Source organism: Nelumbo lutea, chromosome 3 (assembly GCF_056320005.1).
Source record: "Nelumbo lutea isolate HS-2025 chromosome 3, American lotus-T2T, whole genome shotgun sequence".
NCBI lineage: Eukaryota > Viridiplantae > Streptophyta > Magnoliopsida > Proteales > Nelumbonaceae > Nelumbo > Nelumbo lutea.
In genome coordinates, this window is record NC_142686.1 from 59,108,693 (window position 1) to 59,136,349 (window position 27,657).

Consider the following 27,657-nt stretch of genomic DNA (forward strand, 5'->3'; position numbering starts at 1 on the left):
CTATTAGAAAGGCATGATATTGGAAGGGTTTTGTCCAATCAAACCCTATGAATTTTGATAAATCCAACCTGTTTGGTTGTCGCTTTTATGATACCAGTTGATTGGTCACAAGTTTTTGTGGTGTCATGTCTTTTAATGTTATATAGTCAAACTCCAAAACTAATGGTGAGAAGGTATATTTAAGTTTAACTACAAAACTCATACATGTTTGTCTTTTTACCCTAATAATGATAATTAGGGGCAAAGTGTTGGAATTCAATAGTATAGGGGTAGGGGATTGGAGTTCTTGATCACTCCAAATCTCCTACTCACAAACTCTTCACAGTTCCCACTCCCCATCAATGACAATGGAGATATTCCTAATGAGTGCTTGTAGTGTTGGTACATAGGGATGTGGGAAAAGTTTGTGGGTAGGAGATTTGAGTTCAAACTGAAACAACCCTTCCTCCATTGTCACCTAGGGCTGCATAGGGTATCTAATTAAAATTCGATATCAATCCTATTAAGGCTTATCCAAATTCTATCCATTTATAAATGGATGGATCTTCCCCTATCTAATCCCATATAGTTAGATTCCATTCGATTTAAATATATACTAGCGGAGGGGCCCTGCTTTGTGGGGGTTGGAATGGAATTGTCAACCCATTGACATGGTCCCTGGCTAAAATAGTTGAATCAGTCAATGACCCATTGACTCGAACAGTTGTACCATGACCCGTTTAATGGTTTTTTGGCCTTTTTTTTTTTTTAAATTGGGAACCATCCAAGCAATCGGTTCCGTTTTATCCTAATCTCGGTCCCTAGCCAAAAATCAGTCAATGACCCATTGACCTGTTCAATGGGTTTTGTTTGTTTTTTTAATTTTTAATTTTTGTTGTCAAAATTAGCCATCTGTTCGAACTGAACAATCAAATTGTCGACTCGAAAACTAGTGGCTAGAACGGTTCCGTTTTCAGGTTGTATGAGTCACACGCTTGAATGACATATCACGTATGGTACTGCTTAATGGACCTCATGCACTCAATTTTTTGCTTGTAATTTTTGTTGTCAGAATGGGTCATCCATTTTTTTTTTATTTTTTTAGTTGAGAACCGTTCAAGCAACCAGTTCCGTTTTACCCCAATCCCGATCCCTGGCCAAAAATTGTTGAATCGATCAACGACCCATTGACCTGAGTGGTCGAACCATCAACCTGTTAACTAGTTCAGTGGTTTTTGGCCGTTTATTATTATTATTATTATTATTTTAATTTTGTTGTTAAAACGGGCCATTCATTCGAACTGGACGGTTGAATCGATGACCCAAAAACCAATGGCTAGAACGGTTCCATTTTCAGGTCATATTAGTCACACGCTCGAATGACATAACATCATGGTTTTTAAAACGGACCTGGAGACCAAACCAACCAGGGGTCTCATTACCGGATCGAATGGTCTGACTGTTCGAACCAAAAGGTTGGCCCATTCCGATAAAAAAAAGCTGTCAAAATCGTTCAAACGGTTCAATATCTAGTTATTAACAAGATTTATAATAACTATTATATATTTATATAGTTAGATAATTATATATATCTAATTATCTAACAATATTTATATAATTATATATCTAATAGTATTTATATAATTAGATAACTATATATATAATAGGAAATGAGTTGCTTTCACATGAGAATGTACTCGCACGAATAGATTCCATTTCGTGTACACAAAGAGCGCCCCTATCCCATATATCTATATATATAAAATGTTTATATATGCTTAAAATTTACATTTTATGTATTATTAAAGTTTGGCCTAAAGTTGTAATTTCAATAATATTCAATATTTTGGTCATATTTAGTATTATATATTTATACTATTTAATATCCAATATTCCAATATTCCAATTATAATCCGAGTTCGATTTAAACCCGCTAGATATTCGATGGACATGATCCGATTCGAACCCAATATAAACGAAATCAAATTTGAATAAAACCCATATGCGATTCGATTGGATCCGTTTGCAGCCCCACCTACACCCATTTAGCACAACCACTAGTTACTCTCTTCTTCTCACTATTCCAGCGTTTGTTAGGAGCCTCAAACTGCTGCTTTCAATGCTAAGCAAAACATGTGAATGATACAGAGTTCAGAGTTCTGACAATTCTATATTGTAAATGATCTTCTAATCCAAAGGCCCACATGAATATAATGGTGGGCCATATCATACTGCACAGTGAGACTGCATTGGTTTTAATATCTCTGTGATGCACTATATCGTTGGACGAATATCTGACTCTTCCTTCGGCCTGGTCTGACAATTCAGAATCCAGATTCCATCTTCTTAACAACGAGATCAAATCAGCCCCACAAGATTATCGCCAACAACGTCTTACAGCATATCTCCGCGTGTATTGAGAATATCTCTTGATGATATTTCAAAAATGATGATGATCGGGAGATGTTTTCAATGAGAATGTGCCATGGGACGTTGTGGGGGCTGATTTGAATTTCTTTCCAACCTTTCAAGTTCTGTTTTTTTAAGAAGTGGGATCTGCTGCTCACTAGTGGGCGCCTCACATACACGTCCACCGTGCATTGAAAAACATCTCCCGTGAATAATAAACTAATAAATTCGGGAGATGCTCCAGTATGTGCGTGTGAGGCGCGAGCAGATTCGGTCTCGTTTTTTAGCGCCACTGGCCCAAGGTTGCCCACAGTTTGAGCGCTTTATCATCTTGAATTCCACTCACCGTCTCATTCTCCCTCGACTTCTTAATGTTCATGGATCCATTTCCGCTGCAACTCAACTCATCTTTGACGAAAACAAATCGTTCCTGAAACTCTTCTCTGTTAGTCTTCTTCACTGAAGCCTTCATGGCTGCCAACCTTTCGCTACTGCAAGTTGCATCTGTCTCGACAAAATCTTTTCAAACCAAATTGCACGCAAAAAGATTGAGACCCACCACAACCACCTCAACTTATCCTACCAGACTGAATGGTATCATGAACTTTCCTTCTTGCTCTGTTACTTGGATCTTAGAATTTAATACGTCTTTCCTCGTTTTTATATGGATAGTGCCTGTTGCAGGGACCTCTTGCTACTCTACCATTACTTGCTCCTCTTCAAATGGGCGGAAACCTAATTCAGGTGGCGATGGAGTCAAGAGCGTTGAGCGGCTTCTCGAGGAGAAGAAGCGGGCAGATTTGTATGCCCGAATTGCTTCCGGTGAATTCACAGTACAGAAATCTGGGTATGCTTGATTAAGAACAGAACCTGCATATAGTAGCACACCCATGACTTTTCTTTCTGTAATTTCGATTTAATAAGTATAACACCATTTGGGTATTCTTATTTATGCTGTTTTGTAGTTTAGCATTCACTTTCTCGCGCTTTTTTTTTTTTTTAAAATATCGATGAAACTTTGTTTTCCCTCTTTGTTTATTCCATTTCTATTTGATTTTGGGCAAAGTTTTCTGTCCCTGTTGAGGAATGGTCTGTCGAAATTGGGCGTTCCGCGAGAATTTCTTGGTTTCTTATCGAAGTGGACCGATGACCCTGAAGAGAATCCGAAGATTCCAGAGGCCAAAGGAGCTATCAAGGCCATACGGGGTCAGGCCTTTTTCATCCCCTTGTATGAGCTTTACCTCACTTATGGTGGAATATTCAGGTTGACATTTGGTCCTAAGGTTTGGCTTTTTCATACTTTCGTTCCCGCTTTTGTTCAAAGAGAAGTCAAATCATGAAGTCTTGTATGCTAAAGTCTCCATGCGTCATTGATCGATCGGTGATCATTTTTTTTTCAGTCCTTTTTGATAGTTTCTGATCCTTCTATAGCAAAGCATATACTGAGGGACAACTCTAAGGCTTACTCAAAGGTAGACAATTACTGAATTTGCTACCGTTTTCTTTTATTGATAGAGTGAATTGCTTTTACGTTGTGGCATAATTTCATCAAACGTCTTGATATGTAGGGTATCTTGGCAGAAATTTTAGATTTTGTCATGGGGAAGGGACTGATTCCAGTCGATGGGGAGATTTGGCGTGTTAGACGGCGGGCTATTGTCCCTGCATTACATCAGAAGGTAATTCAATGGCCTTGAGGATTCTATCCTCTTCTGCAAAGTAGAATTTAGCTTGGATTGGAGTCACTTTTTGTTGACCTGTTCTAATGATTATGTGCTTTTAGTTTATATACTTTGATTTTTGATTTGTAGTATGTAGCAGCTATGATCAGCCTCTTTGGACAAGCTGCAGATAGGCTTTGCAAGAAGCTAGATGCTGCTGCATCTGATGGGGAGGATGTAGAGATGGAGTCACTTTTTTCACGGCTGACATTGGACATAATTGGCAAGGCTGTCTTTAATTATGATTTTGATTCTTTAACAAATGATACTGGAATAGTTGAGGTACTTTGTTGACTCATTTTTCAATTTTCCTGTTTAGTGGGTGATGCCCTTTTATAACATTTACATTTTCCTTCTTTCTTTTCTTTCAGTTTGAACTTAGAACTTTCTATTTGCTCCAATTATTTTTCATTTTCTTCCCTTGATTGCTATACTGAACTTCATACATGCAATTGGCATGTCCAGGCTGTCTATACGGTCTTGCGAGAAGCAGAAGACCGCAGTGTTTCACCTATTCCATTCTGGGATATCCCTATATGGAAGGATTTGTCACCACGTCAAAAGAAAGTTCGAGTGGCTCTCAAGTTGATAAATAATACACTTGACGATCTGATTGCGATATGCAAGGTAAAGCTAGAAACTTTGCATGAAGAGGGGAAGGAAATTGTTGATAACTTTAAGCTGGAAATTGATCAAAATAAGTAAGTCGAGGCCATGATTTGAAAAACCAGACTGGTCATGGCTCCGGGTCCAGTTTTGGACCCCAAAACCTACTGACTGGGGTTTGGATTGGACAATTGGACCATTTGACCTAGGAACCGGTGGTCAAAGCAGTTCTGTTTCTGGGTTGGTTTTTAAAACCATGGTTGAGGCTAGAAGTCTATACCTAATTTTTTTTTTTAACTTTTTTTGTGGAGAAAATGAGTATGAAATAACATTTTTTTAAATAATTATGGTAGGATATTTTTTTTTAATGAGGCCTTTGGGAATGGTGATACAATATGACTATGTGTGTTTGGATTTTGGAGTTCTCTACCATGGAGCTTTGGTCTCAAATTAGTGCTTCACATGCAGTGGGGCAAGTGAGGTTGCAACCTCTCTAAAGGCTGCTAGATCTTTCATAGTTTCAAGTAGTGGCCTCTGATGGATCGTGATAATACAGATCAGAAAAGAGCAGTGGCCTCTGATGGATGTTTCATAATTTCGTACGCAATGGGGCAATTCTAGTTGTAAGCTGTTGTAGGAATGGTGTATCATTCATATTCTAAGTCCAGTTCCAAGCTCATGAAAAGATTATCATTCCAAGGTGTATTCTCTTTCAGTTTCTAGGGCTTTAGAATATAGTGGTTCTTCAAAGTTTCAGGATCCTGGGAAGTGAAAAAGCTAAAGGATATTATTTGTTGTACACAGGTGAGGAGGGCACATGCATTGCACATGGTATTAATAGTAGATAAGAAACAATAGGATGTCTGCTAGTAATAGATCTTCTGTATGTGATAAGTGGGGTATCTTCTTAATATATAGATGAAAGTGTGAAGCTAAATAGCAAAACTGTGTTTCCCATCCCTCAAAAGGAGGTATAGGTGTGGTTTTATTGTTGTTAACATTGGATGTTATTGATATTGACTATATTACATCCATCTTTAATCAGCCATCCTACCATCACCTCTGAGTCCCCTCAATTATTATTGAGATTATTTAATGAATTGTGTTATTGATAAAAAAACCATCTTTAAAAAAAGTGTCTACCACAGAACCAGTTCAGTGGAAGAAATTCATAACAGACAATTGGCCAGATAAGGCAAGGGGATGGCCGGATGGCATAGACTATGTCTCCAACACAGAAATGGAACCTATTTGCAACTTGTGGTAACATAATGTCAGATATTAGAAGGTTATTGATCTCAAGAACCATAGATTCCTTGCATATTGATGAGAAACTAAGAATGCTTTAATCTGGACCACATTGTTTATGGAAGTATTAGATACAGCTTTTTCCTCAATAGTTTCTCATTGAGAATAACTCTGCTATTCTGGTGTATTTGGCCTATGGTCCCTGACACTTCTGAATTTGATCTAGCCATTTTCCATATTCTATTTTGTGTAATAAGAACACAATGAATAGGATAAAGTATAAACAGATATCCAGACATCAGTAAATCAATACCATCTAATCCATATTTTGCATGAAATAGCATAAAGTACCTCTTTTTTCCCTTCCGTTCTCATGGTCCCCTTTCATCAACCTTATTTTAGGGTTATCTTTTCATTCCACGAATTATAGGTATCATGAACCCTATACATACAATACCTTGGAAAACCTTGGTACTTGCAGGTTTCAACAACCAAATAGAGATATTATATCTAGATTGTAGCAATACAATTTTCAATACTAAATTCTTAAATAAATTCCTTCCAAAATTACATCTGAATTTTCAAATTGACAAAATAAACTGATAATGAAGTATTTCTTGGAAACTGATAATACACTTCATGTGCAGCATTTATCATCTGTTGGAAGCAACAAAATATTTTGTCTTTTTTTATTGTTAAAATATTTTGTTATTTATTATATTTTATTTTTGAGTTAAAATATTTCTTTTGATTGCAAAAGTATTTTATTGTGTTCATCCTTGATGTTGAATCTTCAGAAATCAATTATATCATCATGATTTCTTCAGCTTTAGGTGGAAAATTTTCTAAAATAAAAAATAAGCTGGCACTCCCTGTTTACTTTTAATTAATATGGATGAAATCATATGCACTTTGACCTTCTGAGCCATTAGACATCGTCATAATGCCGTCATGTTTCCTTTCATGATTTTCTTCTTTGGATTCAGCTTTTGCATGTTTGCTTTGTTGATCAGCTTTTTATATTGATTAGAGGCTTTTCAGTAGCAGCAATGTGGGTGCAGACTGGACGCTTTTTGTCTAAGGTCTTTTTAATGGTCGATTCCAGATCAATTTAATTTTACATCTGCTTTATGTATTTGCAGAGAATGGTAGAAAAAGAAGACCTGCAGTTTCATGAAGAATATATGAATGAGCAAGATCCCAGTATTCTTCATTTTCTTTTAGCATCAGGGGATGACGTATGGCTTGTCTCGTATTTACACAATATGTCTGCTTCTATGTCTCTCATATGAAATATTTCCTCAATCAAAGGGGACATCTGTCTGTTTGTAGGTTTCTAGCAAGCAACTTCGTGATGACCTAATGACAATGCTTATAGCTGGGCATGAAACATCTGCTGCAGTTTTAACATGGACCTTCTATCTTCTTTCTAAGGTATATAGGATTTAAAGTTTGGTAAGCATAAATGGGGTATTTATTTTTCTTCCTGATCCTTAGGATTACTTTTACTTGTTAAAATGGGAATGTCTTTGAGTTTGGAGCCACAGTAATCAGTTGCAGTCTTGGGCTCTTATAGCTTGCCACATGTTATATTAAGCAGACTAGGGCCCACAATTGGATGGGTCCTCCTTAAGAAAGGGCCTACACAAACCTTTAACCATCTAATTTATGCATTACTATTTTTTTGAAGGTAAAACAAAATTTTATTAAATGAAATAGAGATACAAGAAATACAAGTGAGGTGATGAGAAATCACTCAACGGCCAAAAACCCCCTCAGAACAGACCAAAACAGAGCAAACCCCAAACATACCGCCTCAACAAAAGACACCCAACCAAAACATACAACAAACAACAAAATTATAAATCAACATAAAGAACAAAAAATAAAAGAAAACTCAACCACCACCTACTCTGAAACCCCTTCCAATAATGCAATCCTTCACCCCACCTAACAACATCCAGACCCCAACACAGCCCTTTTCCAGCAAGCTCAACACCTTCTACTAAAGCAAGACATCCAATCTAAGACCAGCAGGCCAATTCCTCCCCCTTTGCCCATTAAAACCTTTAACCTTTCTTTCTGCCTTTCCTTACTTCCTTCAATTTCTTATTTATAACAATCCAAACAAACCTTTCTATCTGTTAAACACATTCAAAACCTGGGTGTCTTTAACTGTAGAATGATTAGAGTCTGCTACCTTTCCTAACAGAAATTACCTTTCTTACATTGTCCCTTGCACTGTCCTCATCATAACAATTCTTAAAAAAGATTTACGTCTGCTACATGTCCTTCAGCCAAATCACCACTGCCAACTTCCTCTTGAATGCTATCCAAAGAACCACCCACAACTACCTGAGAATTCTGCAACCATGCTGATTCCAAATTATTCTTATCATCTTTGTTTCCATTCCTCCCTTCAACTCTCTAAGCAGCTATTTTCAACTTTCTAAAAGATGTACTAGAACTTTTCTCCGTTGTACAAAGGACTGCAACAAGAACACACACACACACACAGACATCTTGATTACATTTTCAGCTCAGCTTTGGTTCAGTGCATCTTCATGGCCATATGGTGGGACCCAGGTGTTACTGGTCCGGTTCCTCTGAATGTGAGATGTGGAAAGTTAGCTCATTGGGAGCTCATGTTGTCAAAAAACCAAACTTTTTCATATTAAAATTAAAGCACCCCAAATAGGATTTTTGAGAAAAAAATTTACTACTGAAGCTGAGGTCATTAACTTGGCAATAGAGATTTTGAGAAGTTGGATGTCTATACATACTGTTTTAGAGATACTATATCTGATAATACTTTTTTGAGGATGGCCTTTTTTGAGGTCCTTCATTTTGTACAGATTCTCATTGTACACAGGACCTTATATTAATACAAGCATACTTTACCTTTTTCAAAAAATAAATAAATAAATAAATAAATAAAGCACCACAAGGAATTCACATTTTAGGATGGATTATTTGAGGCACTCCATCAACACTCCAAAGTATGGATTTCTCAATTAGTTCTCCAACAAATTGAACCTGCTCTGTGCTCCTTTTTCATTTCATGATCAGGTGGCTTTGGTTATGTCTAGTATTTCTCATCCTCTCCATGCTTGGTTACAAAGTAAATTACCATACAGAAATAAATGTTTTATGCAAATAAGTGCTGCTACATAAAGTGTTTTTTTTTTTTTTCCATTTTTGAGTGTTGGGGATGACTGCATTTGAATTATGGGGACACCTCTTGATCATTTTAAGAACTAAAAATAAACATATAGACATCATCAGTTGGGAAATGAAATACATGCCAAACTTGAGTCTATCATGTACAAGTAATACATGAGAGAATTCGTTGGAAAAAAACATCCTTCTGTGACAGGAAATCAGATTAGCAAATTTGTCATTTGTGCCCTGCCCTGGCATACCATTAGAATACCATTTTAAAAGGAATGCAAGGCTGAAGAAAAATGCATTGAGGTGAGGCTAAAGGAAAATACCTTGATGTTCGTGCCTCAGACACATTCCTCATGCCTCAAATCTTGAGGTGCCTTTTGTTAATGATATTATTTCATGCATCAATATGAATAGGGTCTGCTAACAAGACTGAATTAAAGATTAACTCTTTAATATTTACAATTATTTTCTTAATATAATACCTCATTTATTGCGTTTAACAAATTCAAGGTTTTTAAGACCCTTTTGAATGTTTATTTTGAAATTTTTTATATAGGAGTGAAGGTTTTAAATGTAGGTTCTATTTTTCTCATAATTTTTTTTTTTTAATTTGCAAATGAACAAAAAGAAGAATCATTGTTAAATAAGTTATGTTTTTCCTAAATAAAATATAGTCCTTACTTTTTTCAGCATCTCTATATTCTCTTCTATGTTAATTCATATTTATGTAAAAATGAGGTCTTATGAGTTATGAGGTCTCGGTTCAAGGCTTACATCCTTATGCATTTATAGGTCCTAAGTCCTAACATAGTAACACCTCTACTCCTGCCTTCACCTCTAAGACGTTGATAAATAAAAGTACATTTAGTCTGAGTAATTCTCTTATGTCTGCCATTGGTTTTATTTTTACAGATTTTCATGGTTATATGCCCCCACTGTCTATATCTAGTTAAACATGCTACCCAAAATCTTATAAAATTTGTATTTTACAATATGGAGCATGCTATTATTTTCCACAGCAGAGATATATCATATGTTTAAACTCTAAAGAAGCTGTTACTTTTCTATCCCTGCAGAATCCTAGTGTCATGTCCAAGCTTCAAAATGAGGTTAGTTTCTTTTATGAAAGAAAAGCGGTTATTTCTTTTATGCCTTTTACATTTTCCTAAATGATATTAGGCAGAGTATTCTGTAAATCAGAGGATAGTAGCTAGAGTATTACATAATTTTACTTGCACTGTATGCTTCAGATGATTTGATTTTTTTTTTTGGTTCCGTTCTGGTTGTTAGGTTGATTCTGTCCTAGGAGATCGGGTTCCAACTATTGATGACATGAAGAAATTAAAGTATGCAACCCGAGTCATCAATGAAGTAAGAAATTGGAATCTAACACTGGATGTATCCTCCCTTATATGCATTACTCGGGAGTGTTTCTGTTTGTGACTTCTCCTCTCCTTTTCCTTTGCAGTCCTTGAGGCTCTATCCACAGCCTCCTGTCCTGATTCGACGATCTCTTGAGGATGGCATGCTTGGAAAGTACCTAATAAAAAGGTATCATTTCAGCATAAGCTTTGGATAGCTTTGTTGTTTGCTAAAGCTTTTACTTTGTTTCATTTGTGTTGCACTTATCTATGATAACAAATTTTGCTTGATGCTACTGTTTTCCTGAGGTATTAAATATTAGGAAACTATATATACCCTGTAGTTTCAAAACCTACTCACATATACCTTGTAAGTTGGCCCCACCTATCACAAATCGGCCATCCATTAATACCACATGTAGGTATTCATTAATTTTTTCTATAATCCCATTTTTACCCTTCTCCGCTTCCTCCCTAGGAATGGCAACGGGGCGGGTTCGAGGTGGGGATTACATTCCCCATCCTCGACCCCGACCCCCAAATCACCCCCCATCCCCGTCTCTAATCCCCAGTGGGGAAAGAAATCCCCCTCCATCCCCGACTCCGACGAGGAAGGAGACCCGAATCCCTGAGCATTTAGCCATTAACAAAGCAAAAATGGCATTGCGAGTTTGAGAGACTAAGATCTGAGATTGAGAGAAAGAGACACAAAGAGAAAGAGAGAAAGAGAGACAAAGAGAAAGAGAGAAAGAGAGACTGAGATTGAAAGAGAGGACTGTTGCGAGTTGAGGCCGGCGATGAAAGAGAGAGTCCGACAAGCGATGGCGACGGTGGCCGGCGACGATAGATTGGTAGTCTGAGAGACTGAGATTGAGTTTCAGTTCTTTCTTCTTTGAGTATCTCATTCCTCTATTGAGACTTGAGTGGTAGACTGGTAGTCAGGAACGATAGACGTCCAGTGACGTCCGATGTCCGATGGGCAGGTGGAGACAACGATGGCTATCGATGAATCGGTGACAAAGATGAAGGAAGAAGACTAACTAGGGTTCACGGTTCAGAGTTCTCTGTTTGTGTCTGTTGAAGACTCTAACCTCTAAGTGTCAAGTGTTTGTTTTTTAAGTTTTAATCTTTAAATAAATGAATAATAATATAATAATATAATATAAATATTATATTAATAATACTAATATTATATATTATATATTATTATTATGTATATAATTATATATTTATTAATTAGGGACGGGTCGGGGTGGGGATTGCATTCCCCATCCCCATCCTCGAACCCGATCGAGAATTCAGGGGTAGCCCCATCCCCGACCCTGACCCTACCAAGGTACCCCCTATCCCCGACTCCATCAGGTTGGGGAGCCCGGGTACCCATCGGGAACGGGGAAAATTGCCACCCCTATTCCTCCCCGGATTGAAAAAACCAGAGTAACACATCTTCCATTCTCCTCCCACCATCTCTCTCTCTCTCTCTCTCTCTCCCTCTTTTTCTTCTTCTTTTTCTCCTCCTATGCATTTTTTACTGTAACAATAGTTAACTAGATGATTTGAAAGCAATAACATAGTTTGAACCTGGCCTTACGGTTTTGAAGACTTCTGTTTTTAAAAATTTACAGAAGAGTTGTTGTATTCAGTCTCTTTTTTTCCTATTTTTTTCTTCTGTTTTCACCCTCTTTATTTTTGAAAATTTAATAAACAGTTAGGGGTGCTTTTATCCTTTAATTTTTTTTTTGAGAAAATTTAACCAGAATTCATTAAGATAACGAGAGGGAACATGGGAAGATATACAAAGCAGGGGAAGAACCCCCACAAGTTACAAAGGAGGAAGCTTGTCGCTATACAAATGCTCCAAATACATACCAAATTTAGCTAGGCCATCTGCAGTATGATTGTGTTCCCTAGGAATCCAAACTAAATTAACATTTTAACAGTCCAAAGAATCCCAAACCTCTTTGTCTCTTAAACCATTTTATCATATTTGCTGAATCACCTGCAATAGTCAAATTCTGAATTCCCAAATTTTTTATTATCCTGATTCCGGTGAGAGCCGCCATCACTTCAGCCTTTGTGGAGTCAGCCAAGCCAATTGGACCACTAAAAGTCCAGCATATATTGCCCCTTTCGTCCCTTACTGTACTTCCAATACCAGCAAAACTAGGGTTACCTAAGGCACTACTGTCGAAGCTAAGGGTCATCACTCCTTTACTGATGGGGATGGGGTGCCTCATGGATGTTTGCTGGGGATGAGGGAGAAACAGAAAGGGGTAAACATCTCTATTAAGATCATTGACCGAAAGTCCTTTGAACAGATCTGAATTCACCGTCCAGAGGTTGCAAAGGTAAGTAATATCTGAGATTAATTCCTTCAGGGTTCTGCTTTTATTGTCAAAGAGGCGATTATTTCTTTCATTCCAAACACCCCACAACACTGCATGTAGCACTGATTGCCAAAAGACTTTACCCCTTTTACTTAACCCTGTTCCTTGCCATTAATGCAATGTGTCCATAATGTGTTTTGGAAAAGCCCAGCTATAACCTGCCCTTTTCAAGAAGTGGGACCATATCTTTTGGGTGAACCTGCAGTGAAGAAGGATGTGATCTGCAGATTCGCCTTTGCTGAAGCATAGAATACAAACCTGAGGAGATATGGAGCGTCTTTCCAAAAGCTTTTTCTGCAGGAGATCACAAGTATTTACTTTCTGGAGACAAGCTTCCCAAACAAAGAAGCGAATTTTTGAAGGGATGTGGCTACACCAGATTTTCTTATAAGGAAAGGAGGAATGTTGTTCATCAACGATTAAAGCCCTGAACATAGACTTAGAAGAGAATTCACCATTTGGGTGTAGGGTCCATATTCAGGTGTCAGAATAAAAGGGGGAGATGTAGGCTTCTTTGAGGGTCTGAATTAGGGCTATTAAATCAGAAATCTCCGAGTCCCTTAGGGGTCTTCTGAGGTGGAGGTTTAAAGAGTTCTTGGCAATTTGGTTTGAAAGGCAGGAAGAAATAATGGCTTCTTGGTCGAGGATAAGGTTAAAAAGCCTAGGGAAAGAGGCTTCCAGGGTGGATTCCCCCCACCAAAGATCTTTCCAGAATTTAATTTTAAAACCATTTCCCACTTTATACCTTATAAAAGGAAAGAAAGAAGTATGAATGGAACATATACCTTTTCAAGGATTTGTGGACTTTATCCTGTTCAAATGGAGATTGCAATCCCACCCGTTTGCATTTAGTCCGTATTTGCTTGAGATGACAGTTGTCCAAAGAGCATTGGAATCTTTCGGAAATCTCTAGAGCCATTTGCCTAAGAGAAAAGTTAAGCTGTCCAATTCCCAAACCACCTTCCTCTTTAGGCTTGCATACTTGTTTCCAGTTGACTAAATGGCTTTTGTTTTCCCCACCACCTTCCCAAAGAAAGTTCCTTTGAAGCTTCTCAATCTAATTTCTGAATTTGGTTGGAATCTGGAAGATCGAAAGAAAGTAGACTGGTAAATTTGTTAAGGAAGCCTTTAAGAGAGTTAGCCTGCCTCCTTTTGAGAGAGAACACTTTCTCCAAGTTTCTTCTCACATTTCTTCACCACTGGTCTTCAGAAGTTGAGGGATTTTGGATTCCCTCCAAGAGGCATCCCAAGGTAGGAAATAGGGAGGTTTCTCCTCTTTGCACCCCAATACAGATTTGAAATTTTCTAGAAGTTCCACTTCCACTCAATTAAGAGCTACAATACTACTTTTGGCAAAATTAACCCTCAAACCAGTGATAAGATTGAAGCATTTGATTACCATTTTAGTGTTTGTGATTTTGGTTGTGGAGGCATCCAAGAATAGGATTATGTCATTGGCGAACTGTAAGTGTGAGATGTGAATCTTATCCCTACCCACTTCAAATCCTTTCACCAAGTTAAGAAGAATGGACTTATAAAAGAGAGAGTTAAATACATCCATCACCAAAGTGAATAGTAAGGGGGAAAGAGGGCAACCTTGTCTTAGACCCTACTAGCCTTGAAGCAGTGTTTTAAAAGGCGTGGGAGGCGTACGCGCCTCCAGGCGAGGCGCTCCCAAAACGCCCTGAGGCATATGCCAGAGGCGAGGCATACGCCTCTTGTGCTTTTTTCATGAGGCGTGCTAGAGGCGTACGCCTCTTGTGCTTTTTTCATGAGGCATTCTAGAGGCATGCGCCTCTTGTGCTTTTTTCATGAGGCATGCTAGAGGCGTATGCTTCTTGTGCCTCATGCACATCTGATATGAAAATACAGAAAAAAAAAAGAAAAAAGTAAAAAAGGAAAGGAAAGGAAAGGAAAAGAAAAGAAAGGGAAAGAAAAGGAAAGGAAAGGAAAAGAAAAGAAAAGAAAGGGAAAGAAAAGGAAAGGAAAGAGAAGAAAAAAAGAGAAAATGAAAGAAAAGAAAAGGAAAGGGAAGGGAAGAAAAGATAAGGGGAAAGAAAATGGTTTGCCCCCTGCCCCTTTGACAAGACACCACCCCCCTCCCCCCCCTTTGAACTACTGTTATGCATCTTTGTTCTTCTTAATATAATTTTTTTTTATTAAAAATAAAGAAAAAATGAGATCCCCCCTACCTCTTCATCCTCCTCCTAACCCCCCTCCTCTTAAGGAGGCTTACGCCTCTTGCGTTCTGAATTACGCCTCATGCCTCTAGGTAGTGGAAAGCCTCGCATCATGCCTCCGTGTTTTAAAACATTGCCTTGAAGTAACCTTTCGCTTCACCATTTATCAATATTGAAAACCAAGGAGAACCAATACAACCTTTAATCCACCTAATACATTTTCTACCAAAACCTCTTAGCCTAAAGCAATCAAGAAAACAGTTCCAATCCACTTTACTGTACGCCTTTTCCAGATCAAGTTTCACAAGGACCCCCAGGATCCCAGAAGATTTTCTGTGTTCCTCAAACTCATTTGCAATAAGAATGCTGTCCACATTTTGTCTTCCTTTTACAAAAGCAAATTGTTTTGGTGAAATTAGATCTTCAAGGACTTATTTAAGTCTATTGGCCATTACCGTCACCAAAATTTCATAGATGCTCCCTATCAGACTTATAGGTCTAAAGTCTTTAACTTAAAATACTCCCCCTTTCTTTGGGATGAAGCAAAGAAAGGTAGAGTTTAGACCTTTGTTAACAATGGCAGAAGAGTGGAAATCCCTAAAAGAATCCATAAGATCTGACTTTACAATTTCCCAACACTTTTGGAAGAAAAGAATAGGGAAGCCATCTAGCCCTGGAGCCCTATCTCCATCCATGCTGAAGATAGTCTTTTTAACTTCTTCCTCATCGAAGCTTCTTTCGAACCAATCCCTCTTTTCTGCTGATATATGTTAGAGGTAATATTTGAAAAGTCAACAAGGTATATACAAGTAGGAACTATGGGGTATATATAAGTAGTTTCCTCAAACCTCAGGGTATATATAAGTAATTATACCTAAATATTATTGTTGAGATCACTGCTATCCTTAGTGAACCTTCATATTGCCATAAATTTAGGTTGACATATTTCAGCTTTTTGTAGAAGTTTTGTAACTGGAAATGTAAGAAACTGAAAATACCAACCTTAGTCTGCTGTCAAAACTATTGTACCAAATTTAGTGTCCAGAACTATGATACTCAGAAATGTATCATGTTGGGTACTTCAATTTTCTGTGTAAAATTTGTATTTGATGCCATATCCAGCCATGTCCTTACTATATCTGTGTAACACAGGTACGGAACTGCCTCATGTGGGCCTATTCCAGTGTTTGTAATGCCCTCGGAGTGTACATGCATACATAATAACCTCCTAAATAATATTTCACACATAGTTGTTAAGGCGACGCCTAGGTGGGCGCCTAGGCGACAAGGCGCCCTTGGAGGCTCACCTCGCCTAATCGCCAAGCAGTTTTCTATAGCGTGTTATAAAAAACTTTTATATTCTTAAATTTTTTAGGTTATAATTATAAAATAGACATTTTTAAACTAAAATATTCATTTTATGTGTTTATATACTAATTTCTTTTTATTATTTTCTTATTTGTTAGGGTTTAATCAACACAAACATTGCTAAATTCTGTATTGAACCCTCAAAGACTTCAAAACCTGAACCAATAAGTAAGGAAGAACATAAAATGTTGTCCAATCAACACATTTTCTTCTTTTTCTTTACTAATTTTGTGTGTTTATATACTAATTTCTTCTTCTTCCACCTTTTCTTTTCTTCTTTTCCTATAACAGAAATAGGGGTTCAGCCCCTATATTTTTTAAATTTTCTTTTCTTTCTTCTTTTTCTTCTCATGAATATGTTGGAATATGTTGATTTTCTATACTTTAACATGAATTTTATATTTTTCTTATGAAAATTATGGATATTTATTAAGGAAATATGATTATGGAACCTAGGGAACTACCCTAGGATACATGTTTTTACTTAAAAAAATCCATCGCTTAGATGACAAGGCGCCCCCTGTCGCCTAGTCTCGCCTTGACACCTTGAAAACTATGATTTCACATAATGCCTTTTATGAAAAACACATAAATATGTAACATATATTTATCTGTGAATATACACATATACATGCTCTAGCACCAATCCATATGTTAGTAGCTTTTCAAATTGATGTTCCAATGGTTTGGCTCTTACACTAGTTCCCATTCCATTTCTGGGCACTAAGGCACCACCCATCCTGGCAAAGGCAAGACTAACAGGAAACAAGTTAGCTGATTTGTAAGTCCATTTGAATGACATGCTCCCTCTTGATGACAAATCTCTAGCCTCCTAGCTCTAAATAATGTTGAAGTATCTCAAACTCCAGGGGCCATCTGATTCATCTCTCATCCATCAAATGATCACTTGAAACACCTTCACCTCAGTAAGCTAAACCCTGAGTATATATCGGCAATGAGGCCCTGTAACAGGGGGGCAAGATCTACTGCTATAACATGTCCAGGTTTTCTTCTCTTATGTAGTCATTATCTCCGATAACTCCAGAGTAAGCAAGGATGACCTCTCCTTCTTGGTAGGGGTGCTCATCAAAAACCGAAAAACCGAACCGAAATTCTAGTTAACCAAACCGACCGGTTCGGTATTTTTGAAAAACAGAAGTGTTCAGTTTGGTTTCAATTAACCAATACGAAAAACCGGCAGTTAACTAAACTGACCGGTATATATATGTGTGTGTGTGTGTGTGTGTGTGTGTGTTATTATGTTATATTATCTATACCATTCAAAGGTGCACCTCTGTACACCTTTTCTTTTTCTTTTTTTAATTCTGGGTGAACTTTTGGAGGTGGGTGTGTGGGGTAGCTTGAATCAGCACATGGATCCAATAGCTAAAAGAAGTGGTAAATTAAACTATAGAAAAATGTGAAAGAATGGTACTTGGTCTTATTGACATGATTTTGCCTTTCTTGAAAGTTGAAAGTGCTTTACTACCTTTATTGAAATCTAGGCATGAAACAAAGAAAGAAAGAAAAGAAAGCAACATTTACAGAATACCTAACTTGAAAATTACAAGTTTCTTTTCCAGTCTTCCTTGCACTGATTGCTGATGAAACTGCAAAAAATGAGAATATGTAGAACGTTTCTATGGTATTAATACAAAATATTATGAAAATATCACTGGAAAGAAGATGTCTTTGCTTAATTTAGTTTGTACTCTGACATATTATTCTGATAGATTAAATGCAGTTGTTCTTTCATCAGATCATTTTGCTATGATTTTTTTTTCGGAGAAGTACAGAAACACCCGATGAAGAATTCTGAATTCCAGCCCCCCTACTTCTAGCCCTCTACCCCCCTATAAATCACATCCTGCCCGTGAATTTGGCATCAATTCACGGTCAGGATGCATTCCCCCTGTACTATGGGGCTATAAAATTCTGATCTGGGCTGATTGGTCATTCTCCTTTTTTTTTTTGTGTAATGTCCTATTTTTTTTTTTTACTATAGTAGTGCAACAGTTAATTCAAATTATTTATTGTATTTTACAATAATCATATTCTTGCTTATCATATGCATCTTAACAACTAAATCACTTGATTCTGTTGACCTTACAAAAAGTTTCCTACATAGTAATATTCTATCCATGAATATTACCATGTGAGCATTGTGTTAATGTTGAAGTTGTATTATGTTCATTGACACTTGACAGGGGTGAAGATATTTTCATTTCTGTTTGGAACTTGCATAGATGCCCTAATCATTGGACTGATGCAGACAAGTTCAATCCTGAAAGGTGGCCCCTAGATGGACCAAATCCAAATGAGATCAACCAAAATTTCAGGTTCCTTAAAATTTATTTCTCATTTCTTGATCTGTTGGGAATGTAATATTGACTTTCCTTCTTCTTTTCTGTTGGATGGATTCTCTTGATGAATTGATTTGCACTTCCATTCTTGTTATGATACTTCATTCGTGTTTATCTTTTTATATTTCCATCTGGTTATTGATGTTAGTTGGACAAATAAGATAGTGGATATTTGAACTTTCCTGAATACTCTAGGTAATTATGATTTTTATGCTTGTTTAAAGCTACAGGTCAGTATTAAAAATTTGACACCTTGGAAAAATGAGTTATTCACCCATTTACAAGAAAATTTCCTATGGACATATATAGTTGTCTTTTGGTAGTCTAGGCCGGCCCACTGAAACATGTGGTCAATAATATCTGTGTGCCCTAAAAAATGTCATGGAGGATAATTGTGTGCTGAATGCTGTGTTCAAAGTAGAAAAGTGAAGAAGAAAACCACTGGTATGCTGGAAATATCGAACTGTACTGTTCAATCGACCAGCAATGATTTATATTTGAATGAAGTACAATGGTACAAGAATTTACTGGAATGCCCCTGATTAGTGATGAGACACCCAGTTAACTTAAAACATTAAACAGGCTTAGGCCCATTAACCCAGGCCCAGTTACAGGATGATTTAACTTAAGTATGGGCTAATAAGACTCTTATCAGCCGAACACTCATACAAAGAACTTCATTCTAACATTCTAACACTCCCCCTCAAGCTAAGCATGGATATCAATCATGTTTAGCTTGCCAAGTAGGTCTCTGAACTTTGTTGCTGTCAGTCCTTTAGTCAATACATCTGCAATTTGCATCTCAGATGGTGTATAGGGTACACAGAGTTCTCCTGAAACAATTATCTCTCTGACAAAGTGTCGGTCAATTTCAATATGTTTTGTCCGGTCATGCTGCACGTGATTGTTGGCTATGTTGATAGCTGCTTTCTTATCACAATATAGCCTGAGAGGGCCCTCAGCCTTAATACCAAGCGCGTTAAGAAGAGTTTAGAGCCATAAGAGTTCAGCAACCTCGTGTGTCATAGCTCGGTATTCTGCTTCTGCACTTGATCTAGCCACCACATTCTGCTTCTTACTATGCCATGTGACCAGGTTCCCTCCTAAGAATGTACAGTAACCTGAGTTTGATTTCCTGTCTCCAATAGAACCTGCCCAATCTGCATCAGTGTATGCTTCAATTTCAAGTTTGTTGCTTTTCCTGAATAGGATTCTTTTCCCTGGGCAAGTCTTTAAGTACCTGAGAATTCTTTCCATTGCTCTCGTATGAGGGGTCTTTGGCGAGTGCATGAATTGACTGACAACATGCACTGCATAAGCAATGTTTGGCCGAGTAAGGGATAAGTATATCAACTTTCCTACCAATTTTTGGTACCTCTCTTTATCATAGTATTCCTCACCCATTGGTTCTTGTAGTCCGTGGTTTCGTTCTATTGGAGTGTCTGCTAGCCTACATCCCATCATGCCTGTTTCCTGTAGGAGATCTAACACATATTTCCGCTGGCATATGTAGATTCCTTCTCTTGATCTAGCAACTTCAATCCCAAGAAAATATCTCAGATTCCCTAGGTCTTTGATCTCAAATTCTGAAGCTAAGAACTCTTTTAGCCTCTTCATCTCTTCTAAGTCATTTCTGGTGATCACCATGTCATCCACATAAACAATGAGTGCTGTAAGTTTCTCATCCTGTCTCCTTGTAAACAATGTGTGATTTGCACTACTTTGAGTGTACCCCACTTTCTTCATAGCCTTACAAAGTCTCTCGAACCATGCCTGGGGAGACTGCTTCAAACCATATAATACTTTCCTTGGTTTACATACCTTCTTTCCAACATCATAGCCTGGTGGGGGTTCTATGAATACCTCTTCACGAAGATCACTATTTAGGAAGGCATTCTTCACATCTAGCTGATGAAGTTCCCAAGATAAATTTGCTACTAGTGATAGTAGGACCCGGATTGTGTTGAGCTTTGCTACTGGGGCAAAGGTTTCTTTGTAGTCAATTCCTTCTTTTTGTGTAAATCCCTTTGCCACAAGTCTAGCCTTATACCTTTCGATTGACCCATCTTCCCTGTGCTTTACTGTGAATACCCACTTGCACCCAACAGTGCCTTTCCCCTCTGGCAGGTCAACCAATTCCCACGTTCTTGCTTTCATTAGGGCTTTCATCTCTTCATGCATGGCTTCTTTCCACCTTGGATCAGATGCTGCCTCTGAGTACCTGGAAGGGATACGAACAAAGGAAAGAGCAGACACAAAGGAGTGATAGGCAAGAGATAAGTGTGAGTAAGAAACAAAATCAGCTATGGGATGCCGGGTAGTACAAGAACGAACAGGCTTACGGAGAGCAATAGGAAGATCCAAATCTGAAGTGTGAGGGTCAGAATTACCTTGGATTGCAAAGACAGATTGATCTGAGTTCAGTTGGTTGTAATCATGAGATTGAGGGCCCTTCTTTCTTCTGCTGTATGTAAATATCTCTTTCTCTTGCTTGTTGGAGCCTTCAGGAGCATCTGCTGTATCAAGGGATGTAACTGGCACAGTGGGTGCCTCACTAGATTGACCCGAAATGTCACAACTAGGAATAGTAGAAGGTGATGAAAGGGGAACAAAAAGAAAGGAGGATGAGAATCCTCTTCCACCCCATTTGTCTCCCCCTGAAGAGGATTCTGAGAAGACTGGAAATAGGGTTGAGATTAAAAAAATCTACATCTCTAGTGACATACTTTCTCTTGGAGACAAGATCATAACACTTGTACCCCTTTTGTGTAGGAGAGTACCTCATAAATATTCCCTTTGTAGCCTTGGGATCCTGCTTGGTTTTCTTTGGATCCTTCACATGTATGAAGCATGTATAGCCAAAAACCTGTGGGGGGAGAGGAAATTCGGGAAGAGTGGGACACAAAACAGAGAAAGGGGTCTTCATACCCAATACCTTAGATGGCGTCCGATTTATCAGGTATGATGCAGTGAGTATAGCTTGAGACCAATATTGCTTGGGCACTTTGTGCTGGAAGAGTAGAGCTCGAGCTGTCTCCAAGAGGTGCCTGCAATTGCGCTCAACAACCCCATTTTGCTGAGGGGTGTTAGCACAAGAAGATTGGTGTAATATGCCTGCATCTTCCATGAATGAGTTCAAAGATCTTTCAAAGTATTCAGCCGCATTTGTCTGACCGGAATTGCTTAATCTTCTTATCAAATTGTGTTTCAATCATCTTGCAAAAGGCCATAGTTATCCGTGGCACTTCATCTTGTCCTTTTAACAGATAAATCCATGTACACCGAGAATAATGATCAATAAAACTGATAAAGTAATGGAAGCCATCAATGGAGACAATGGGTGAAGGACCCCAAACATCAGAATGCACTAAATCAAAAGGAGCTCGAATTTCATTACTAGAAGTTGGATACACACTTCTACATTGTTTTGACATCTGACACATCACAAATTAGACTGACTTGGAATTCCCTTAAACAATTCAGGTAACAACATTGCTAAAGAAGAAAAAGACACATGACTTAGCCTAGCATGCCACAGGTGCAACCTAGCTATTGACTCCACACTTTCTAGACTAGTAGTAGCAGAAGCTTGTAAGGTTGAGCTGATGTTTACATCAAAATAGTAGAGTCCCCCATACTCACGACCACTCCCAATCGTTCTTCTCGTCAATCCGTCCTGAAAGACACAATGAGAAGGAAAAAAGGTTATACTACAGTTCAAATTTTTTGTAAGTTTTGAAACAAACAAAAGATTTGAGGTAAGAGTAGGAACATGTAGGACAGATTTAAGAGAGAGGCCCTTGCTTAGGTCAACCACCCTCTTTCTAGAGATGGTGGAGAGAGACCCATCAGCCACTCTCAACTTATCCTGCCCAGACAACAAATGGTATGAAGAGAATAAGGAGGACATATGTGTCATATGGTCAGTCGCTCTGGAATCAATCACCCATGAGGAGGAATCAATGGAACTAGTTGCACTAAAGGCAGAGACTGTACCTGATTTGGCAAGAGAGGTGGAAGCTAAAGGGTTATTCTTTAGACGGGCTAATGCCCGGTTGAGAATCTCTACCTCACTAGCCGAGAAGCCCAAGGTACTTGGTCTAGAGGAGTCGGTGACCTGCCCTGTGATGGAAGAGGACACAATTGGAGTATTCTGTGACTTGTCACTGCTGTTGTTGGTGGCAAGATTCCCACTTGCTATATGCCCCCTATGTTGTCTTTTGTCCTTTTTCAAAGCAGCTGGCTTCAAATGAGGATACAAGGCCCAACATTTTTCCTTTGTGTGTTTCTCACCACCACAATGAGTACACTTGATGGACTTCTTGTCTGGAAGTCTATTTCCCTTAGTGGAGACTAGGGTTGAATATTCTCCAGATAGTTCTGTTGACTGTGTCTGGGAGTCAACTTGCATCTCCTTTCTCCTTACTTCTTCATTCCTCACCAGGTAGTAGACATGGTGGATCTCGGGTAATTCATCTCTCCCTAGAATCTGTGATCTTATACCTTCATATACTGAGTCTAGTCCAGCCAGAAACTTGAAGGCCTTGCTCTTTTCAATCTGCTTGTCATGCCTCTCCTTATCCCTGGCATTTTCCTAGTCCAAAACCAAGTGATGGTCAAGCTCTTCCCAGAGGCCTTCCAGTATTGCAAAGTATGTTTGCTAGGGACACGTCTCCTTGCCTTAGGGCTGCAATGTCCTGGTTCAGCCTGTAGATTCTAGCATTGTTCTTTTTTTGGCTGTATGTCTTGGATACTTTCTCCCAAATCTTAGCAGCTGTAGGGAAATGATGAACAGTTCTAGCCACCCGAGGAGTCATGGAGGCCAGCAACCAAGACATGACTGTGGCATTTTCCTTGTGCCACACGGTGTATTCAGGATTGCCAACATCTGTTTCTTTCTTGTCTCCATCCAAATAGCCTGTGAGTTCATGAGAGGTAATGAACATCCTTGCTGAGACGGACCACTCTCTGAAGTTATATTCATCCAACAATACGTTAGTGATTTGCAAATTGTGCAGATTAGGGTTTTCCAGGTTGGGTGACCTTGCGGCAGGTCTGATATCCCTGGAGGAAACTTCTCTGGATAGTGAGGACATGCTGACTTCAGTCTTAACTGGTCAAAGAGTTCAGTGCTGGGCAAACTAGAGCTGACAGCCCCCTAGGTAACTTCACTTAGGCTGAAGGAGCTCGGGTACAGCAGTGGTGAGGGGTTTCGGACTGATAACCAACCTGAACTTGGAGCTGTTTACCACTTTGCTGTGCTGGTTTTGCTGGGCTTCGAAGCTGCTGTTGTAGGGAAGCTCTCCCCCTTTCGGCTAGGGTTAGGACTGCAGAAGTCAGTCCTCGACTAGGTCTGTCCTATACAGACCTCACTTAGTAGCCAAATAGCTACTATCTTGCTGAAGAAGAAGTTAGTAGGACATCCACTTCTGGGCCTTACCTCCCTTGAGCCCTACAACCAAGGGAAACCCTAGGTTGTTCTCTTACAACCCTGTTTTTTTCAGCAACCCAAAGAAGAAGAAGAAATGAGAAAAAGAGCAGCAAAAGAAGAGAGAGTAGAAGCTGGTGTGCTGGCTGAAACCCTAGGTTCGAATCAGCTCTGATACCATGTGTGCTGAATGCTGTATTCAAAGTAGAGAAGTGAAGAAGAAAACCACTGGTATGCTGGAAATGTCGAACTGTACTGTTCAGTCGACCAGCAATGATATATATTTGAATGAAGTACAATGGTACAAGAATTTACTGGAATGCCCCTGATTAGTGATGGGACACCCAGTTAACTTAAAACATTAAACAGGCTTAGGCCCATTTACCCAGGCCCAGTTACAGGATGATTTAACTTAAGTATGGGCTAATAAGACTTATCAGCTGAACACTCATACAAAGAGACTTCATTCTAACATTCTAACAGGTTGATATATTTATCAAAAACAAAAGATAATAGGTTGATATAGGGATATATGGTAATCCTGGATGTCTGTGCCCCAGGAATAATATATATTGGGAAGTACAAGAGACAGAGGCTATTGCTTAGAGAAGCTAGATTCATCCATACTAACTGAACGTGAATTTCTTTGAAAAATATGGATTATTTGGTACAACTCTCCTTTTTTTTTTGTTAAATATATAATTATATCCTTCGTTTGTGTGTGGCCTTTTTTTTTTGTGTGTGTGTGGGGGGGGCGATCTGTTTATTCGACCTCCAATGGCTGTAAATCTGCTTTCTTAGGAGGTTGTGGTGATATAGCTTCCTTTGCAGGGGAATGAGATGGTAATGATTTTACTGAGATTCCAAAACTTTAGCAGGTAGTATTCCCAGGATAGAAAGGACCTAAATGTTATAAATTAGTACCTCATCACAACAGAAATGTCCTCAAAAAGAAGGCAGATCTTTTGAAAAGAGTTTCAAAAGTTCATCCAAGATCTGACAAATGGTGGCACAAGTCAAGATCTCAAAATCTGAGTGTGATCTTCACAGATTGGGGCCTCAGTCATCCATCTAATCTTTTGATATCACTTGATTAGTTCCCTTCTCTTAAAACATTGTCCAGATCAAACCACTTTCCACTTGATTCTGTATTTCTATGACAATGATGCATATGTCTTGAGGTAGCCAATATTCACCAGTTAATTATACACCAGGTATCTACCCCAGTGACAATGATGCATATGTTTGATCAAACAACACCCATTCCAATGGTTGGTGAACTCACCATTTGAGGCTAAGGTCCAGACCATTTCATCATCTTAGCTCTTCAAGTACAATGGCCTGTATTGATTTCCCTCCAGCACATGACATGTGAAAAGATTGTGGTATGGAAATTTAATTCATGAAATGATCTGCATCATAGCTTGTGTGATCACCAAAAAGGCTAACAGGAAACCTCAGAAAATGCAACTAGTCTTCATTACAAGCTAAATTTTCAACAATTTCAAACAAAGTGATAAATGACACATTACAAATCTCTCACTTTGAAGAATTTCTCCATTGGCAAGAAGCACTGCCCCAATATCTCTCTTCCAAATTGTAGCTGCTTTGAAATGTTTGGTGCCATCCTTTCAATTCATAGGTTGTACCCCAAGTTGCACCCCTACTACTTATCAGGTTATGTTCGAGCCTAGCACTAATGGCTAAATTTGGGCCTTGGCCCAGCCCAAGGCTGAAGTCACCCCCTCTCCCCTTGTTTGTGGGTGGGTGAATGGGTGTGCTCAGTACCAGCTCATCCAGGGTCCTCCCAATTTTTAACCCTAGTTTCCCACCAAACCATCCATCCCAAGACATCACAATGGCCTTGCGATGCACAACATGATGCTAATATTCTTCTCATGGGTGAACTAGATCACCAATTCACACCTTTGTTTATTTGCAGCACTATTCTGCAACAGCATATAAGAGAAACAGTAAGTACCTAAGAGTAAAATACTGTACACTGTAGAAAGAAAGTAAATATTTCTTGCTTCTTGGTGAACTCTAAACTTAAATAGTGTTTGGGATTTTTGGTCTCGTTTTGAGATCTATGCTTCTAGTAGCAAAGCAAGAGGATCACTATACACATTGTCCATGCTATTTTGCTTTGGTTGAGTATTTATGGATGTGAAATAAATCATTTTGGTATACTGCCAAGCCTTTTGAGTCATCATCATCATTACTATTCTTTTTATGTCTATACTGTTAAAATCTTGACATAAACTTTCACCTTCCTCAGTTATTTGCCATTTGGTGGGGGACCGCGCAAGTGCGCGGGGGATATGTTTGCTTCTTTTGAGGTAATCCTATTAATCACCATATAAATTTATACAGCCATAATTAGTTTACAGGCACTGGTGCAATACCATCACTTTTACTGGAAAGAAATACGTGAAAGACATGGAAAGAAAGATATATATCCCAGGAAACAGAATGGGGCATGCTTTTGTATGTACTTGTGCCTTGTGGAAGAATAGAAAGATCCAATCAATGTACCACCAATAGTAGCTCTGTGCACCATCTTATAACTTTCTTTTCTTGGTAGAATATTTTTTGCCATGACTTTCACATTGAAAAAAAAGGTTCATTAATGCATCTTGAAAGACTACGTTTGAACTTATGACCTGTTTAGGCATCAAAAAATACTTATGACTTGCTTACTCAAGACTTCATTTAACTTGCTTTGCAGACTGTAGTGGTGCTCGCAATGCTTGCTCGCCATTTCAATTTTCAAATAGCTCCTGGTTCACCTCCAGTAAGTCCTGCATTTCATCTCCATCTATACTTATTTTGACCATACCCATCCAAATATTTTCTGTATAGAACTTCCAAAGGTACACTCACAAATAGAATGAACAAATAATAAAAAGAAAAAAATGTACAGGTTGAGATGACAACAGGAGCAACCATTCACACAACTGAGGGGTTGAGAATGACAGTTACCCGAAGAATAAAGCCTCCTATTATTCCCACCTTGGAAAGATCAGTTGTAGAAGTAGATGACAATAATCCTCTTAAGGAGCCATCTCAAACAATGGTTTCATCTTTGAGCATCTCGGGAATGGACCAGTAACTTGATCAGCCAAATCAGGTCTCTCCTGCTCACTCCTAATAAACATGGCTTGCCAGGTTCAACCCATACAGTATCAGATTTATCTCAGTGGAAGATTAACAGTTGAAGTTCGAGATTTCCCTGCCTTCTCTCTCCATCTGAAGCTTCAGAATTGTAAATTGTATTATAAATGGTTTGTTGCAAAATAAAATAAAAAAAAAAGGTATTGTGTTGTGCAAAGCAATTAATTCCTCGTTGGGAGAGGTTTATTGTTATACCTCGGCATTTTTTCCTTCTTCCTGGTGATGATTGATAACTAATGAGATCTGCTTAGAAAATTCATCA

At 38.5% G+C, this 27,657-nt stretch overlaps 1 protein-coding gene across 1 annotated transcript; it reads left to right on the forward strand.

The window, feature by feature from the left end:
- Positions 1-2,609: 2,609 nt before the first annotated feature.
- Positions 2,610-27,657, forward strand: LOC148865188 (protein LUTEIN DEFICIENT 5, chloroplastic-like). The gene is made up of 16 exons (XM_088978569.1): positions 2,610-2,982; positions 3,073-3,235; positions 3,455-3,671; positions 3,789-3,860; positions 3,957-4,067; positions 4,200-4,391; positions 4,575-4,736; positions 7,106-7,201; positions 7,296-7,397; positions 10,211-10,243; positions 10,425-10,505; positions 10,603-10,685; positions 18,638-18,769; positions 26,500-26,560; positions 26,950-27,015; positions 27,145-27,657. The coding sequence occupies exons 1-16, from the start codon at positions 2,859-2,861 to the stop codon at positions 27,331-27,333; spliced, it is 1,884 nt and encodes a 627-aa protein (XP_088834695.1). The 5' UTR covers positions 2,610-2,858; the 3' UTR covers positions 27,334-27,657.